General features: G+C 40.3%; 1 protein-coding gene across 1 annotated transcript in view; it reads right to left on the bottom strand.

The window, feature by feature from the left end:
• The window catches only part of LOC135083013 (protein EFR3 homolog cmp44E), a 45,669-nt gene that overhangs the window by 2,916 nt on the left and 22,248 nt on the right, over window positions 1–20,505 (bottom strand). Inside the window, exons 12-21 of the mRNA XM_063977776.1 lie at window positions 18,187–18,290; window positions 17,538–17,658; window positions 16,370–16,505; window positions 15,141–15,257; window positions 14,055–14,175; window positions 12,332–12,423; window positions 6,840–6,935; window positions 5,949–6,044; window positions 5,304–5,399; window positions 3,079–3,240 (exon numbers count right to left, since the gene is read on the bottom strand). Coding sequence (XP_063833846.1) covers window positions 3,079–3,240; window positions 5,304–5,399; window positions 5,949–6,044; window positions 6,840–6,935; window positions 12,332–12,423; window positions 14,055–14,175; window positions 15,141–15,257; window positions 16,370–16,505; window positions 17,538–17,658; window positions 18,187–18,290 — 1,141 coding nt within the window. The remainder of the gene's footprint in view (window positions 1–3,078; window positions 3,241–5,303; window positions 5,400–5,948; window positions 6,045–6,839; window positions 6,936–12,331; window positions 12,424–14,054; window positions 14,176–15,140; window positions 15,258–16,369; window positions 16,506–17,537; window positions 17,659–18,186; window positions 18,291–20,505) is intronic.

The raw sequence follows: 20,505 nt of genomic DNA, 5'->3' as shown, positions 1-20,505 counted from the left end.
GATTGAAACGATGATGAACTCCTCCACTAGGGTGAAGTCTTATTAAATCTTGGTCTAGTTAGAATCCAGATCCAGATACGTGGGACACTATTTAAGTTGTGAGCCTAACTATGAAAACAAAGTAGTTTATTATTAAAATGGTATTGATTGCGTTTATTGGTATTGTCTTTCATGATTTATGTACTTTTTAATATGTCCGAAACACTTTTTATAGCATTTTTTCCACTCAGCTTGAGGCATCTCCAAACCATGGTTTTTGACCGCACCGACAGTTGCTTCTGGCTACAGAAATCGCTGTTCACGCATTTAATTTTGATATATGGGTACCAAAAGAAGTGTTTAGATTCCAAGCAAGAATTTTGTAGCGTTAGACCTGTTTATTTCATATTTTGAGTGTTCAAATAGTCAGTTGTTTGACGAGACGTGTAAAAGCTCACATTTTCGTCACGAATGGCGATTCGACTATGCTGGTCAGTTTCCCTTATTAAACTGAAGACTTTTGGAAAAAAAGTGGCTGTTTACTATTAATAATTAACCATTCTAAATTTCTCTAGTGACGTTTCTGTCATATAATCGGATATTTCGGAAAAATAGGCGACCGTAAGTTTCAAAGTGTTCCGAGCGCATGGGACTTTTGTTGGAATTGGTTCATCTTAAAACACCTCCATAGTCGATAGCTGTTTATTTTCAGGATCATTATGCATAGATCCTTAATTCGTCAACTGTCACAATTTTAAAAACGGCTTTTAAAGCTTTTTAAACGTATTTATCAAACATTTCCAAGGACTAAACGACACAAGCGTCCTATTGAGCGTTTGAAAATTTTTGTGACATCAAGCGAGAAAAAAACGTATTAACTATAATATGGTCATACAATATTTTATTACTGCTAGTGGAATTAATGCCTAGGATTATCTCAATCCTACGATATATCACATGACGAGGTTGCTCTTCCATTTTTCTGACAACATCAATGTTTTCCGCCAATATTAGTCATTTTGGACGACTTTCGCAAAGTTCACTGGTGAGCCAATGACATACAATATTATACTTCTTAAACTAGCGTTTTACAATTGTAAAGGACAGATCTTTATCACCAAAAGTGAAACTTAGCTGACCGCTTCAGTTTTGTATTGATTAAACACGTCGAAAGTCATAATAAATCTTCGCGCGAAAATCTCCGCAAGTCAATTCCATATTTTTGTAGTCAAGATAATTTTCAATTCAATGTTAATTATAAAAAACGTGCTCAAATGATAAAAAGTTTCGAATAAGGTTGTAGTCAAAAATGTCAAACTTTTCATTAAAAGTATCAGATGTCGTCTAACAACACGTTATGTTGTCGAGGCTCACAACTTAAATAGTGCCCTAGTATACTTTTGGCTGTGTAATCTCTTGCAAGTGCTGAAAGGATGAGGCGTTCGGCGTAAGAAAGCCCGGATATTGTGGAAATCCCTAGGGGTATGTCTCTGTCCAGCAGTCGTCAATTGGCGAATGATGATGAACCCTTCCACTGGGGTGTCTTGTTAGGTCTTGATCTAGCTAGAGTTTACTCAGATTACTTAAGCCTTTATTTGTCACCTGTCATCCGCTTTGCACTAGATGGAAGTCGAATCTTCATATCGAACTCCTCCGAATTAAATTCGTTGTGGGTCCAATGACAGTAACTTTCCCCCGGGACAAACTTGACCTTTGCTGGTTGGGTTTTATTGACGGTCAAGCTAGATCTTGGCTACACAGGAGTTGCAGCGGTGGGAACAGTCCAGCGTTGCCAGTTTTTTTTTTCGCCAAGTCGGGACTTTGGTACTTTTTGAGTGAAAAAAGCGGGATTCTTCTGTTAGAAGCGGGACATAGTAAAAAAACGTATATAATCAAAGGTTTTCAAATATTTATCTTTTTATTTGACTTAAAATTACGTTTACGTGACAATAGATAGCAAAAGTAGCCATAGAAAATGTATTATAACAAAAAAAATATATTTTAAATCAGATTTACTCTATCGTTAAATTCGTCTTTAGAATAAAAAAAGAAAAAAATTAAAAAAGTTTTATTCTTTAGAATAATGTGGCTTTTAAAACAATAGTCTGGTGAAGTGAGTGTCTCTCTCCGAAAAGCGGGACCGAGCCTGTCCCGCGCGGGACATTTAAATTTGATTTAAAAATCGGGACGTCCCGCCAAAATCGGGACGTCTGGCAACGCTGGAACAGTCCCGTAACTGGTCTGCGAGCACGTAGAATTTTGTCTAATGATCCCAAGCTACCCATCCTTATCGCTCGCACGTAATTATGTTGCTGTCGCGCTCGCACACTCACTGCGGGCGCCCGTCGCACAGTCGCGGCAGCAATATAACGCGCGAGCGATAGAGGTGGGTAGCTTGTAGAGATGGGTTATACTAGGTAAATTTGATACTAGGTGCACCTATTCCAAGTATTTATTAATACTCGATCCAAATACCTGTTCCACCTAGTACGTAGTAATTTAGCATACTTGACGCGACTAGTGCGGACTAATCCAAGTAATATGACTTTAAAATAATTTTTCTTTGAAAAGATACAACCGTAGTATGAATAATGCAATTTGAAATTGAATAATAATTCCTCCCTTCATACTTCAACAGGCTTTGGCTGTCAACTTAAAAGTTGGCGTATTTAAAAGATATCAATTTCATAAAAATATTTACATATTTTTTTCTTATTTACATGAATATGGTTTGACTACGTTTGTGTGCGTTTGCTTCGTCGCGCTCAAATTTGTTTGGTCAGACAGAGACGGAGTGAATCTCTTACGTTCGCACATAAGCTTAGCGAGAAATACTAGGTGCGCGTAATACACGACTACGGATTACGCAATAATAACCTCTATTACTTTCAGGGTAGGGTCGGAAATCGTGTAATTTATAAAATACTAGGTGGATCAAGTATTTTAAAAAATGGAATAGGTGCCGCCTAGTACTGTAAAATACCTAGTGTGTGGATCTGTTCTAGTAAATACGTCTCATCTCTAGTAGCTTGGGGTCATTGGACAAAATTCTACGTGCTCACAGACCGGGCTTTAGCTAGAGTCTATACCCAGACATACCTTAGGCTGCGTGATCTCCCTTAGATGCTGGAATGGGGCCGTACGGAAGGCATTATTGAGTGTGGCACGACGGCGCTCGGCCTCCCGACGTTCTGCGTCGGAGGGCCCGCCGGCGGCCCGCCGTAAGGCCTCCAGGCTTACGCTCTCGGCCTGCATTGGGTGCTGAAATAGATTTCAGTGCTATGAGAAACAAGTTCCAATGTCGTCGTCGTCGTTTCAGCCAAATGACGTCCACTGTTGGACAAAGGCCTCCCCCAAGGTTTTCCACAATGAACGGTCCTGCGCTGCCCGCATCCAGGCTCTTCCCACGACCTTTACCAGATCGTCGGTCCACCTAGTAGGAGGCCTGCCCACGCTACGTCTTAAGTTCCAATGACTTATTACATTTTAAGGCTTCGGTAGACCAAACGCGGAGCAGTAGCAGCGCAGTATGAATGCGGGCCCGCGCAAGTTGTAATACAAGAAACTCTTTGAAGTGTGTCACACCAAATTTGAACGCGGGCCCGCGCTCCAACCGCTCCGCACTGCAACTGCCGAAAGACAAACGAGGCGGCGCGGAAGCGGGACAGAAGCGGCGCGAACTCGGGCCCGCGCTGTTGTATTACTATGGCGGCCATATTAGCATGACACACCGGACGCAGGGCGGTAGCAGTGCAGCGCAACGCGTTGAAAGCGGTTTACGAATATTGTATTTTTTACAACCGCCCGCGTTGCAACTGCCGCTGCCTTCAGTGTACTGCCGCGCTGCTTCTGACCCGCGTTTTGGTCTGTGGAAGCCTTTAGGCTGGCCTCATTTGAACGTCATGGTACTGCTCGTCACTACACAGCGACGTTCATTGCAGCACTGCTCTAATGTGACACAGCAAAGACCTTCAATTACCTACTTAAAGAAACCTATCTACTCTATGCTAGAATGATTATCATGGCTGAAATCTACTTTACACGCGAGGGCGACGAAATATACATAAACGTTAATGTATACGTAGAAATTCTGAGTTTGAGTCTACTCAATACAATCTACATAATTATGTGCCTACGTATTTTACGTGTATGTGTAATACCACGGCTGAGTCTATTGAAATACAACCTATTGTCTTTCGACAACCTATGTATTCGTTTGTTACCTACAGGTGTAATACCGCGTTCGCTCTACTTCAATCCAACGTTTGTAATGTATACGCGTCATATAAAACCTACTTAAATACAGCGTATAGTAACGTCTACGGTCGAATCTACTCATGTATACGTATGTTACATGTACGGTCGAGTATACAACGTTTACGTGTACGTGCAATACCGCGGTTTGCCTGCGATCGCGACGCATGTCGTGTGCGCTATAGGTATCGTTGTCTTCGTGACGCCAGTGCCAAAACTCGTTGTCGTTACGCTGGGGAGAATGGGAATAGGGTGGATAGTGGGAAGGTAAGGTAATGTGGGAATGAGGTTAAACACTAAGCTAAAACCGAAATCTGGGAGTATGGATGAGAGGAAAAATGTTAAGTCGAAGTGCGCTATGCTAACATATGGCACCAAATTAAATGTGATTTCAATTAATTTAACTATGAACTTTCAACACTATGTCAATGTGAGGAAGTAGTATGTTTGTTACTACTTCAAAAAGATAATACTGGGTGGAATTTGATGATTTATAGTGTTATAGCCTCTACATAAGAATAGCACATAGACTAACTCGGCTAAATGTGCATCATAATCCAAAAGTTTGGGTACCATAGGATAGTTAATATTGATGACAAATAAAATATATCAAAGTGGTCTTTAGTCAATAAAAGGTTGAGTACTGGCAACTTGCAAAAAATTAATGAAAACCTCTTTGTTACAAAACTGAGGCTGGGTTGCACCATCTTACTTTAACTTTGACAAAGTCAAAAATCTGTCAACTCCATACAAAAGCACCGGTTATCGTTACAGTTACGGTCAAATTTAGATGGTTCAACCCAGCCTTAATCAGTCAAAACTGTACGCTATTAAAAAAAAACGAATGGACTAATAGTCTGGTCTGTGAGCACGTAGAATTTTGTCCAATGACCCCAAGCTACCCATCCTTATCGCTCACACACTGCGGGCGCCCGTCGCACAGTCGCGACAGCAATATAATTACGCGCGAGCGATAAGGATGGGTAGCTTGGGGTCATTGGACAAAATTCTACGCGCTCGCAGACCGGGCTTTAGACGGGTCGATGAAAAACAAATCTTAACCCATTTACATAAGTGCCAAAGTTCTGCATGGTGGGGCGGTGGTTGTGGTTGTACTTCTCGATGAACATGCGGTACTCCTCGTCCAGCGCGTCGTGCTGCGGCTGCTGGGGACAGGGGGTAGGGGGTAGGGGGAGGGGTTAGGGGGTTTAGAGGGTTAGAGGGGATAGGATGTATGGGGGGGAGGTATGATGAATGAGGGGGGTAGGGGGAGGATTAGGGGGTAGAGGGGTTAGGGGTTGATAGGGAAGAGGTGGTTAGGGGGTATAGGGAAGAGGGGTTAGGGGGTGGTAGGGGGTAAAGGGGGACGGGGATGCTGAGGTGATTATGGATGAAGATTGCTATGCAGCGTCGGCCCTAAGGTCTCATGCAGATTCTCTAGACACAGAGAGGGCGGTTCGTTTAAACTGGCTTTAATTATAGTCTGGTAGAGCACGTAGAATTTTGTCCAATGACCCCATTCTTATCGCTCGCGCGTAATTATGTTGCTGTCGCGCTCGCACACTCACTGCGGGCGCCCGTCCCACAGTCGCGACAGCAATATAATTACGCGCGAGCGATAAGGATGGGTAGTTTGGGGTCATTGGACAAAATTCTACGCGCTCACAGACCGGGCTTAAGACGGGTCGATGAAAAACAAATGTTAACCCGTTTACATAAGTGCCAAAGTTCTGCATGGTGGGGCGGTGGTTGTGGTTGTACTTCTCGATGAACATGCGGTACTCCTCGTCCAGCGCGTCGTGCTGCGGCTGCTGGGGACAGGGGGGTTAGAGGGGTAGGGGGTATAGGGGGGTTAGAGGGGTAGGGGGTATAGGGGGGTTAGAGGGGTTAGGGGGTAGAGGGGTTAGGGGAGTGATAGGAGGGAGCGGGGGTTAGGGAGATAGGGGGTTATGAGTTTATAGAGCGGTTTGATTTGTCGGCCGTTTGGTGTAGTGGTTCGAAACGGACTACTATTCCGGAGGTAGCGGGTTCGATTCCCGCACAGTACAAACACTTGTATGCATGAACTGGGTGTTTTCTATGTATAATGAGTATGTATTTACAAAAAAAAAGTATTTAAGTATGTTTATATCCGTTGTCTAGTACCCATAGTACAAGCTTTGCTTAGTTTGGGACTAGAAGCGCAGTGTAAAATGTCCAAGGATATTTATTTATTATTTATTTATAGAGGGGAAGGGGGTTAGGGGGTGATAAAGGGGGGTTAGGGCGTGTTATGGGAGGTGGGAGATTATAGACGCCAAGGTAATTAGGTGGGAGGGCGCTATGCAATCATTCTATGCAGTTTTGGCCCTGGGATCTCATCCAGGCTCTCTAGAGAGGAACGGCCACGCAAGGCGCATAATATGATGCAATAGACAAAAAAACCGACAAACTATAGTCTGGTCCGGCTCGCACACTCATTGCGGGCGCCCGTCGCACAGTCGCGACAGCAATATAATTACGCGCGAGCGATAAGGATGGGTAGCTTGGGGTCATTGGACGAAATCTACGTGCTCACAGACCGGGCTTTAGACGGGTCGATGAAAAACAAATGTTAACCCATTTACATAAGTGCCAAAGTTCTGCATGGTGGGGCGGTGGTTGTGGTTGTACTTCTTGATGAACATGCGGTACTCCTCGTCCAGCGCGTCGTGCTGCGGCTGCTGGGGACAGGGGGTAGGGGTAGGGGGAGGGGTTAGGGGTTGGAGGGGTTAGGGCAGGGATGGCGAACCAATAGCACGCGTGCCATTGATGGCACGCGCCACAATATTTAGGGCACGCCCACCTATCACAAAATTCACTATAAAATAATGTGTTTTATATAAGGGCTATCGTATTTGCCCTCATCAGTTAGTGCCACTGTAGAGTAAGGTCCTGTCACTCGCCAGTGGCGCCACTTGTACTATACCCCTCATGATAGCATTAGGTGATATTTGATGGCACGTCAAGGGGTTGGAGGGGTTAGGGGGGTAAGGAGGGGTAGGGGGTATAGAGGGGGTAGAGGGGTTAGGGGAGTGATAGGAGGGAGCGGGGGTTGAGTTTATAGAGGGGAAGGGGGTTAGGGGGTGATAAATGGGGTGTTAGGGGGTGATAAAGGGGGGGTTAGGGCGTGTTATGGGAGCGGGTTGTCAGGGGTGCTGAAGTGGTTAGGGAAGGAATTTTGCTATACATCTTGTCTGCAGTTTTGGCCCTGGGATTTAATCCAGGATATCTTGAGGAGCGGTCGCTCAAGACGCATATAAAAATACACACGCTTGTATTAAATTTTGCCACAGGACGCTAGAACACAATCAATTTACCCTAAAATAAGGGATAGGTCAGCCGATACTGCAGATATGATAATAAATAAATAAATAAATAAAATCTTTTTATTTACTTTTACAAGCAGGTATTTACATTAATCTGAGGCTGGGGCCTACCTAGTAAGTATATGGATATACCTGTGGCAGGAGGCCCCGCTCTTCTTACACTGGTTACGATAATTTAAGTACATAGGTAATCTTTAACACTAGTATGCAAAATAAAATCATCTTTTTAGATTTCAGTAGAAGTTTTTTTACAGAAGCAAATTCTTACAATTTTTAAATATTTAAATAACGGTCGATTCTCACTGTTTGTAAGTGTACGTGCGTGCATGTGTGTGTGTGTGTGTGTGTGTGTGTGTGTGTGTGTGTGTGTGTGTGTGTGTGTGTGTGTGTGTGTGTGTGTGTGTGTGTGTGTGTGAGAGAGAGAGAGAGAGAGTGTGTGTGTGAGTTTGTGTGCGATGGGTAGCCCTACGATTTTAATCTTGGGATCGGTTTTTAAAGACCACTACTCAAGACACGGTTAAGTTCGAATAAAAGCCTACAGTACAGGCCTTGAAAGAAGGTCTTCTAAGTCATGGTAGCCAAAAGATGCAAGTCCCTTTATCAGGATTTTTTTACATTCAAAGTATTGCAATTTATAAATATTAAGTCTTTTATGCAATCTATTGTATACAAAAGTAGACTGAACATAAAATTGCCGTCTGGCGAATTCAGTTTTACAAGTCGGAATAGGTATCACATTGTTTTGTCTTCTACCAGTCATCAAGTCGGGTTTGTATGTCATGGTTTTATGTACTTTAAGTGTTGATGCTAGGACATATAGTTTTCTAATCGACATTATGTTATAGGTTTCGTATAATTCGTCTGTGGGAAAGGACATTGTCAGAAACCGCCTAAAAAACCGCCCAAAAACATTAACCCATCATAATTATTTTCTATTTTTTTTAATACATTAAGCACCCTTTCGTTCTAATGGACACTTAAGCATTGAAAAATTAAATAAATAAGTCTTTTAACGTTTATTCTATAATACTATTACAACTTCCGGACGTTTTGGTGCGTGGCATGGTCTAAAACCTATCAAGTTCCATAATTTTTGCCGATAAAATCTGTACGAGGCATTACCGTACTTTATTGCTGGGAGTCCATGTATAGTGATGTTCCTGCGGCCATCATAGACAATAAAATATCGATTTTGAAAATAAAATAAATCGATTAAACTGCTTTGAAGACTAGATTTGCGTTAAAAGCTAAAAAGATATTGACACTATTACAAGAAGCTATCTAAAGTGTCCAACTGGTCGAAGGTCGTAAATAAAATAAAAATAATTAGGACCATAAACTGATATTCATGGTATCATAACTGTAAAAGTGTCAGAATCCGATGTTGAATCCAATGCCAGTTGAATGCTGCATGATTGGTTATTTTTGACATGACATTGACAGATATCCACCAATCATGCAGCATTTGGACCTCGCGTCTACGTATTGCCATCTCGCGGATTTTTCAATCGCGAAAACCCTCATTCAATAGCACATTAATAATAGACCAAATGAACTTTTATAGATTGTGAAAGAGAAGATAAAGATTTTATTATTTTATTAAAATCTTGCCACGAAGTAGTTTTTCAGTAGAAACCAGGATTGGATAATCGCTACAGGCAAGTATCAGAACATTTTATAAATATTTTTAATCGATTATATCCTTGTGAATCGTTTTAATAAATTGTCATTTTACTTTTTCAATTAAAACTTTTTCAATCCCTAGTCTTGTCAAACTGTCATAATGTCAACAAATTATAAATGTCACGTCAGTTGACTCAATTTCAGTCTTCTGTGCGTTTATTGTATTTTTATTTCAATGAAATAGTGCTAAAGGGTTAGTACTAAAAGTGAAAGCCTTTTTTCAGAAAGAAAACCAATGTGGTGCCCTTATTATTCATACTGTTTGAAAGTTACAAGTCAGTGATACAGAGTTGCCGACATTATAACTCCGTAGTGATACCATACCAAAGAAGAAGTTTTCCTAAACACACACACTTGTGTTATTTTTATATGTGATCAAATAAAAAGGATTAATTCTACTGCTCAAATGGAATAACTTATCCCAAGAGACCGAATATAAAAAAAAAACCTCTCCATAGAAATTATCACCATCACGAGGATGTGAATTTTTTTGAGAATTTGATATTGGTCCTGTAAGAAAAGTAGTTGTATTTCAGTAGTAGAATCAACCCTTCTTGTTTCATCAGCAAGAGTAACTATAAAAACGCCCTGTAGGTAGGTATTATTAAGCTGAAGAGTTTGTTTAATATCAAAGACTGTCACACAGTGTAACTTAAATTGGCATATTATGATAATGAACATAAAAACTTAAATAAATATTTATGTTAATATTTTTTGTATTTATTTATTTTCCCAAAGCTTCACAGTGACAGCTGAAACAGCAATACTGTTGTAAACTTGGAACAAACTGTTACAAATATTTTACAAATTAAAATAAAACCGCATGTTGCTTTACTTTCTCGTATAGGTAATAAATGTAATTAATGGCTAGATTATTAATGTTACTTTGTTACCCTCAATAGTGAGGAGATCTTATAAAATGGTAACCCTGATTTTCATTGTCATTCAAGTGCTCTTTCTTCGCATAGGCTTCTGTGATTTGGCCAAGGGCCACACACATTGCGATAACATTATGCGACATTGATTTGACAGCAGCGGAGTGAAGTCTTGCGACTATGCAAAATGATACCCTGTAATCGTAGCGCATATAGACATAGACGGGGCGGGGCACATAGCTCGTAGAGCTGATGGCCGCTGGGGCAGGAAAGTTCTTGAGTGGCGACCACGAGCCGAAAGACGTAGCGTGGGCAGGCCTCCCACTAGGTGGACCGACGATCTGGTGAAGGTCGCGGGAGGTGCCTGTATGCGAGCGGTGCAGGATCGGTCTTCGTGGAAATCCTTGGGGGAGGCCTTTGTCCAGCAGTGGACGTCTTTTCGGCTGAAACGAACGAACGAACGATACGTATTACCACTATTTACCAGACATTACTATTTATTGCATACTCGCCGGATTACACGTAGGAGCACATGCGTTACAGCTTCGGCCTTGCATTATTATAAGATCTTGTTCCGCCCTTTTACGAACTTCCTCCGTGAGGATATCCCCGCCGAATTCTATGATGAACCTATCAAAAGTCATATTCTGCAATGTCAACCCACCACAAGGTGGACCGACGACCTGATAAAGGTAGCGGGAAGGCGCTGGATGCAGGCCGCTACCAACCGTGCAATGTGGAAGTCATTGGGGGAGGCCTATGTTCAGTAGTGGACGTCCTGTGGCTGAAATGATGATGATGATGATGAAATGAATGAAAATGACAAATCTTCGAACGTGTATAATACCGTGCCAAAGTAATCATATAATTTTGGCACCTTAATAACTATTGCCGTTTTTGTTGTAAAGATCATGCAGCGCTACTTGCGGATATTATTGGAAAGAAAACTATGTGGGCTCTAGATCTGAAGCCGCTTTAACGAACACGAAGTGCTCATACAATGCGGCGTATTTTCTTCCAGTCTTTAGTCAGGACTTTAGTCGAATTAAAACCCCGGTTGAACGTGATATAGCCGCACTAGAATACGATGCTTTTTTGCATAATCGCAAGACTTCGTTCCAGTGTCGACCGAATGTTATCACGATGTATGTGGCCCAGGGGTTACCGTAGCCGCTAAGGTTTGAAACTTCTTGCTTAAAATATTGTAGTCTTTGGCATAGACTACGACGGTAGTCATGGAGATAGGAGTTTGTTATCTCGTGTCAGATGTAAATGGTGAAAAGAAAACTCATGATTCGTGTTATTTTTATGCAATATGTAGGTATTTTATAAAAGTGGAACCCCGAGTGATCTCCAAAACCCATTCTATTATTATATACGATTCGGCTTCGATATCTATAATACAATAGGAGTTTATTTCATGTGTCAGATGACAAGGGTGGAAACAACCTACGATTCATGTTGTTTATTTACGTGCAATATGTGGGCATATTATAAAAGTGGAATGCCGAGTTGTATTTCTAAAACTTGTTCTATTATTTTATACTATTTGGCTGCGACTCGGCGTGACGACAATACAAAACATTTTTCGCGAATCGGTGTTCATACATTCACACAATACATTAGACGCCATGTTGTCATAAACGACATATTATAAAATCGCTGTGATTTAATATTCTTAATCATTAATTTTATGGCAAGTGTCCATCAGGAATTATTGTTCTTACACACAGAATCGTATTATTTCGCTTTCGGGTAGTAATATGTCAAAATTGTTGGTTCTTAGGCGAACAATGTATGGAGAACGAACATTGTCCTTTGTACGGTTTAAAAAACATCGTCTTTAGTAAGCATCTTTGTGCTCTCTCTACCTCGAGGAATTTAGATTTTGTGGCACCTCCCCAGATAGCTATGCAATATATCATGACAGATTGGGCCAAAGCTATGTAGATGCTATAGAGAAGATTTTGAGAAGTGACGTGCCTCAGTTTTTTGAAGATCCACACAAGTTTTCTTATTATGATGTACTAAAGAAGGCGCTCTTACATTACCTAGCAACTGATAGTTTTTTGTTCGAGTCTCTCGGACACAATCCTCACAACACAACTCTCGCAAAACAGCTTAGAACACATTTTATGGAAAATAAGCCTGACGCAGAATATACTTAGGCCCTAGCTCGTTGCATATACTTACTCTCTGCACACCCGGCGAGCTGTTAGCGCTATCGGGCTCCGCCGCGGGCCCGGCTGCGATATCAGCTAAACTGTCGCGGCCTTGTGCTGCTCCTGACATAGACAAACATACAGAATTAATATTTCTGCCATAGAGGGAATGGAGGGAAGTCGAACCTTAATTTCGAACTCCTCCTATGTTCTTCCGATTAATTTCGTTGCGGGTCCAATGACAGTTTAACTTTCCCCCGGGACAAACTTGACCTTCATTGGTTGAGTTTTTGTGGCGGTCAAGCTGTAGATCCTGGCTACACAGGAGTTGCAGTGGTGGGAACGAGAGGTGGGAATAGTCCCGTAATTTCTGCCATAGAGGAAACTTTTAAAGTGAGGCCAGTGCATGGACTTTACTTGCCGTCGCATTTATGTCTAAATATTTGTTTCTCTAAGGCTGAGTTGCACCATCTAACTTTGACTTTAACATACGTCAAAAATCTGTCAAACACTATACAAAAACACCGGTTATTGTGCAATCCAGCCTAAATAAATAAAAATCTGACAAAGTTGAGGAGGTCTCTCTTCCTTTCAGCACAAGCATGACATCTTATGTTTTAGGCAATCTTTACTTGAGCTTGTGTCTGTACTCTAAAAGTGGCCTGTTCTTTGAATTTATTTGAATTTAAATGAGCAATACCTCCATATTGCTACATATTCGGGACTGGCTGTATATTCTAATGGTATATAATTCTTTACAGATAAAATATAATACAAGCTGGAAAATAATCAAGTATAACCAGGCCTGTTCATATCCGCGAGTTTACATCGAAAACAAAACAAGCACGATGGCACCCTACAGGATTACTATTCGACAAGGCCTCACATACGAGCGAGCATTGACTCACGCACGCGTATTCTTGTATGATGGAAAAAAATAAAGAAAATGGTGTACTAAATACTGTGCAGTATTTAACTGCCTAAATAATAATAAAAACACAAAATGTACTATTTTAAGTTGCCTCAAGACACTGAGAGGTAAATAAGTGGTTAATATTATTCATGATAATTCATGCTTAATCATGTATTTCCTCCGCCATTTTCTGCAGTTTGGCACCTCACGTCACTCATCATTTTACCGAAGTCAGTCTTATTTATGGCTTCGGCGCAGTACCGATCACTGACGTTTGTCAACAAAATGATGCTTGACTCTTGAGACAAGCTAAATTACACCATATTGTTAAAAAAAAAAACAATCAAAAAATCAAAAATATTTATTCAGTTTAGACCACAAGTGGCGCTTATGAACGTCAAAATATTATTATAGAAAATAATAAAAAAAGAAAATGTAGCAAAGGTAGTAATGACATTGAGCATATAAATGCTGTGTGCAACATTCATAGGAATATAATTTAAATGTGAAACCTAGTTAAGTTATCATTGTAATTTTATTGAATTGTATTCTGTGGTTGTGCCTTTAAATAAATAAATACATTTTTTTAAATACCTTCGCGAAGTAAACCTTCTGTACGTAGTACTTATTATTATTCTGTGGTATAACATTATTTCACCCTGTATAACATTATTATGTAAACTTACCAGCTTCCACCCAGCTGTGTCTATGGGCCAAGGATAAAGCCGCGCCTTCGGCTTAAGGTGCAGCGGCCTGCAAGCGAGCTGGTTCCACTCCACTCGCTTTAAGGAACTTTGAGACTTAAATCTTTGTAGATAAGGTATAAGTTACTAAAGCTCACCAGCTTCCACCCAGCTATGACGGTGGGCCAGAGACAAGGCCGCGCCTCCTGCATACGGGGCAGCGGCCTGCAGACGAGCTGATTCCACTCCACTTGCCTTCAGGCATTCGCATACTGCCATCTGAAACAGACACAGAAAGCAGGTGGAATAGGTGGTTGATAAAATAATAATCTTTAAAAACATACTTCATTCAAGCCCTAATATTGAATCGCGCAGATTCCGGTTTCCTGTAACGCTTTTTAAAATCCTAATTGCAAATAAATCAATATTCAGTCATAAGGATGGACGTCCCACAACAGTCGAACATATAAATAAATAAATATCCTTGGACATTTTACACTGCGCTTCTAGTCCCAAACTAAGCAAAGCTTGTACTATGGGTACTAGACAACGGATATAAACATACTTAAATACTTTTTTTTTGTAAATACATACATAATGTACATAGAAAACACCCTCAACAGGTTTGATAGTTCCATTTGCTGTTAAAAAATTGGTGACAGTTGCAGCCCCCCTAGGCAAAATGTCAAATGTGACAACATTCATATCGAAAGATGGTCGAAAAGCCTTTTTTTCTATGGAGTTTTAACGGATTTCGATTCGATCAAAAGATGCCACTTGTCTAGACCCAGCGCTTACAAAAAGTGCCCATTAGTTAGGTATCTTCTTTTACATGGCTATAATCTTGGCTTTTGGAAACCACAATTTCGCCAATATCACGTGAGCAGCTTTGACAAAATATAAGTTTTGATAGCTCATGAAAAGCATTCCAATCATCCATCAATCATTTAGTCGGCCGTTTGGTGTAGTGGTTCAGAGCGGACTACTATGCCGAGAGGTCCCGGGTTCGATTCCCGGCCGGGCAGAAATTGAAATGATGAATTTTAATTTCTGTGACGGGTCTGGGTGTTACTATGTATAATATGTATGTATTTAAAAAAATAACAAGTATGTAAATAGTATATCCGTTAAGCTAGCACCCATAACACAAGCATTAAGTTGCTTACTTTGGGCCTAGCTGGCGCTGTGTGAAATTGTCCAAAGATTTATTTATTTATTTATTTATTTATCTTATGGTATCTTACCTGGTCCACCATGAGGTAGGGCAGGCTGGAAGGCATGTCTGCGGGTGCCAGCTGTGGATACTCGCTGCGTAGTGGCGGCAGTAATTGAGGTGCTTCCGAGCTCCGGGATTCGATGATCTGTAGAGACACGCGAGTTAATATTAAAGAAACGGAGAGGGTATTTGTGGAGACACACAAGTACTTTTCTTACTTCTACTTCCCTCTACTTTTCTTTAATATCAATTAAAGAAAAGTAGAGGGTATTTTGATAGACATGGAAGTCATTGGTGACGTATACGTATACAAAGAACAGTTGTCTACAGGATTCATTCAGACTCATGAAAATCAGCAGCGACGACGAACGGGTGGCCCAATTTCAAGACGAAATTAAAAAACAACAAGTCAATGCTGAGGTGTATTGTCGAATGATTGATGAATGTCTACCACAACTATGTCTATCACAACTGCAACTGCATCCCGGCTACAACTGCAGAAATCTATTTCAGCAAGAAGACGTGTCTCACCACACACGGATAGGACTTCCATGGAGACACTGAGGACATTTTTTTTTTCAAATACATGATCAGCAAGTTCAGGCACATACCCTAGCCGCCTCGGTCGCCAATTCTCACACCATGCGACTTTTTCTTGTGGGGATAATATATCTCAAGTCAAGGTCCGGCTGTACTGCCTCAAGTGAAACGGGCGTCATTTAAACGACATTGCCTATAAAAATAAAATCCGCATTGTTAAACTCTACATTTGATTAGTAATAAATAATAAAAATCATTAGTTTTATTTGTATAAATTTTTGAAGTTGAAATATTCCCACTGGTCCCCCTTAATTTCTTCTTCACTTGCTTAAATAAACTGAAAAAACAATATTCCAGTATACACCGGAAATAACATTCCATTAAGAATTCATAATATTAATTCTTCAATTTTTTGCCTAATGTCGGTTCCTAATCCTAAATTCGTCCATCTACTGTCAAACGTCAATAAGTTTTTGGTCAAAATATTTCCGGTATTCGAAGTTTTTACATTTCTCATATTGTTTACAAGACTACATAAACAATTTGAAAGTAAAAGCAACGAAAATTTGTATATTTCATCGGAAACAGGCTGAAATTTGACAGTTGAAGGTCATTTTCGTTTTCGTTTTTGTTTTCGGCCGAAAATGGGACTGCAGCCGAAGCTTCGTTTTCGTTTTCGTTTTCGGCTGAAAATCGATATTCGGTCGGACACTATACCTTGTGCACGTAGTCCCCAAGGCGCTGCAGACGCATAACGTGTGGCAGCAGCGCTAGAAGTGAAGCCACCAGCGCGTGCAGTTGGCACTGCTGCGCTACTCCCAGCACCGGGTTGGACAGCGCTGACTGCTGGATGCTGAACACAAACGAGGAAAACACTCTTAGGCCCAGAACAGACGGTGAAACGCAACTGCAACGAAACTGCAACTTTGTGATGATTCTGATGAATGAAACTGAAACTGAAAGTTTCAAACTGGTCGCGTCATGTGTGGTCTCTCAACGGACGCTATGGCAGAAACTTAGATGCAACTCAAAAGTAACTAGCAGTTGCAGTTTCGTTGCAGTTGCGTTTCACCGTCTGTTCTGGGCCTTACACAAAGATTTTGAAGTTCACATCTTAGAGAGCTGCCACACTGGCGGATTGCAAGCGTTTTTAAAGCGAACACGAGGCGACAACTATAGGAAACGTTGCGCATCCGGGGCGTCGCCGCCGCGTCACCGCTCCGCTTTGAAACCGCTTACAATCCGCGTCGCAAGGCCCTTAAGGGTCTACGCTAAAACTTCTGCGGATGGACAGAGCAGGTGCCCTCTATAAATGTCAAATGCAGGCTTGCGCAACCACCTAAATTTCAATCATCATTTGACAAAAAACTTTAAAAGTAGATACATAACACGATAGAATTAATTAACCCCCCCGAATGTAATCCAGAAATATGGTGTAACGAGTGTTAAGTAAGTACCGTTAGATTAGAACACAGGGGAATTACTATCGAAAAGTAATTACGATGACAATCATCGAGATGCATAACGAGCGACTTACTAATGACATAATCTATTGTTGAGTACTGCTAACAATACTATTATTAGTAAACAATTATAAAGGTGCTCCCTCAATGGGAGCATTCGCGTGTAATGTAACGTTACAGATTCGAGCTGCATTACATCAGTGAGGGAGGAAAACCAAATAGAATGTGGTGTAATGTAAATGTAATGCTCTATGTCCAATTTATAATGTTTTTCACTTTGAATATAAAAGGCTTGAAAAAGAGCGACCAGGATGAGAAAACTTGTTTTATTTTTAATCAAGCTTTAGATGACAAAAAGGAAACAAGGCTTTATTCGGAAAACATCAGGAATATTATTAATATATTTTTACTAATATACTCACGCGAGTACCAGCTGTAGTATGTCACAGACAGTCTCCTCGCACGCCAGTTCGATGATCAGTAGGGCCAGCGTTGTGTATATCGCTTCTATGTTCTCTAGCGTGTTCGATTCCAGTTGTAAACCTTAGGAAAAACATTACAGTATAAACGGAGTTTTAATATTGTTTACAGAATATTAGCAAGTTAACAAGGATTTAATAGATCCAGCAGTTCTATTTTACATATTTAGCATTTTTTTTACAGTTGCAGAAAGGTTCTGGACGCAGGCCGCTACCAACCGGCCAATTTATTTTATTTTACTTATTTGGAAAGCATTGGGGGAGGCCTATGTTCAGCAATGGACGTCCTGTGACTGAAATTATTGTTATGGCGATATTTCTTTTAGTTACTGGAAATAACCTTCTGCATTCGTTACGAAGAGGGATGATTATCTGTGAATTCCGTCAGATTTATAACCCTGACGTAGTTAGATTACAATCTAATCTAACCTAACCCACTGTTACTTTACAATCTCACGCGTTATATTATAAACTAACAGAGTTCACAATTTCAGGTTGATAGGTACATCAAAAATTAGATTCCTCTTTGATGGACAAATTATGTTCAAAGTAACACAGTACTTTCTTTTTACAAATTAATTGAAAAACTTACCGTCATATAATGAACTGAAGATCGCGTAGCCATGCTTGCTGATAAAGATCAGATCTTGGCGGGAACATTTCTCCACGGACAGGCCTAATTCCGCGTATTCCAATCTAAAAAACATTAATTAATTAGTCTTGCTTGTAAGAATTAAATTCTGCAGCGTTAAAGACACATATTTAAGTAACTAAATTCGTGTATAAGATAGGCTAGGTGTAACTTGTCGAAAATCTAAACGTTAAAATATCGGTAACGTTATAGCCAATGAGCTGTGTGCTTACCATGAGTTTACGTTAAAGTCGTATTCTTTAGAAATTTCCCTATATGTAAACAAATATGGCCAACTGACATTAAAACATTTTTAATCTGTGCCCTAGTGAGGCGACAAAACCTCTCGTTAATCGCGGATTGAAATTATTGTAGTACTTACGTACTCTATAGAAAGAATTTATAATGCTTTGTAAAGCAATGCATTAAACAATTAGTAGTACATTCAATGAAGAAAAAATACATTGTTGATTAAGACCCTATTTAAATCTATTTAAATGCATTCAGTAATAAAAATGATTGAATAATTGAAATAAAATCGATTAAATTTACCGATTATTGTCTATGACTTACAGGTTACAACACTGATGTGTCAGAGACAACATGGAGATAACACATAATTTTAAACTTCAAGTCAATTTGACAAGTCTCACAAAGGACATCATCCATTTTGGTCCAAAATCAAAAGTGCCGGCCAAAAAATAAAAGTGCTGTATTCTGATAGAATACGTCCGCCTTAGCATTTATTACTATGGCACCAAAGCTGTAGCACCACTGTGCATCGTAGTATTTGAGTTCTAAAAATATATGAAATGACTGACTTTGATCTCAAATACTACGACGCACAGTGGTGCTACAGCTTTGGTGTCATAGTAACAAATGCTAAGGCGGACGTATTCTGTCAGAATACAGCACTTTTTTTTTATTGGCCGACATTTTTGATTTTGAACAAAAAATGTATGAATCGTCGATGAATTTTAGATCTCAAATACTCGACGCACAGTGGTGCTACAGCTTTGGTGCCATAGTAACAAATGCTAAGGCGGACGTATTCTGTCAGAAGACAGCACTTTTTTTTATTGGCCGACACTTTTGATTTTGAACAAAAAATGTATGAATCGTCGATGAATTTTAGATCTCAAATACTCGACGCATAGTGGTGCTACAGCTTTGGTGCCATAGTAACAAATGCTAAGGCGGACGTATTCTGTCAGAATACAGCACTTTTTTTTTTATTGGCCGACACTTTTGATTTTGAACAAAAAATGTATGAATAGTCGATGACTTTTAGATCTCAAATACTCGACGCACAGTGGAGCTACGGCTTTGGTGCCATAGTAACAAATGCTAAGGCAGACGTATTCTGTCAGAATACAGCACTTTTTTTTGTTGGCCGGCACTTTTGATTTTGGACCAAAAATATATGAAACGTGGATGATGTCCTTTTCATCGTCCACATATTTTGCTAAAATAATTTGTTTAAAGATTGATTCCAAACTTGTATAATCGTGAGAATAAAGTTGGTTTCATGGGCTTGTGAAATAATGTGTATGATATTATGAACACGTAAGTGATTATGGTGTAATTGTGTGCAGAAGTGTTTGTTTACATTTATGGAAATTTCTAAAGAATTTAGGTATAGGCGTGCTCGCTAGCGACTGCGTAAAAAAATGACATTTAATTATATGACATATTGTGCAGCGCCCCTAGCGGCTACTTTCAAGAAACAAAATCTTCATAGAGATTTTTGACGTACTCGCTAGCGAGCACACCTATAGATGACCCACGCTGAACTGTCCCACCAAACTCAATGACAGGGGGGCGCTACCATCGTTCGACTATATGGTTTCCAACATGGCAAAAATCAGAACCAGCGATCCGGTATTGACGGTGGCGCCCCACTGTCAATGTCATGCATAGGACAGTTCAGTATTTTGGAACTATAACGTAAACAGCTCATGGTAGGTACACTGCTGTCAGTGACGCGTCTTTCCGTTCTATACATGGCCAGAACGCACCCGTAGGAAACTGCTCGTGTATATTTTGGAGTGTCTCTTTGTAAGTCGGTCACTACAAACTATACACGAATTTTGCGTACTGATCGTGTATAGTTTGTGTCGTGGATGGATTCCGTCTTCGCTCCAAACTATACTACACCACTTACAGTTGACTAGAGTGTGTTTAGTTTATTTGATTTAATAAAATATGGAATTATATTTAAAATTATTACATTTATTAGATATTATGCTCGTGCTTTGTCCCCGAGATTAGAAATAAGAA

This window comes from Ostrinia nubilalis, chromosome 22 (genome assembly GCF_963855985.1).
Source record: "Ostrinia nubilalis chromosome 22, ilOstNubi1.1, whole genome shotgun sequence".
Classification (NCBI taxonomy): Eukaryota; Metazoa; Arthropoda; class Insecta; order Lepidoptera; family Crambidae; genus Ostrinia; species Ostrinia nubilalis.
Note: the sequence above shows the minus strand (reverse complement) of the source record. Positions and strands in the feature narration are given on the sequence as shown.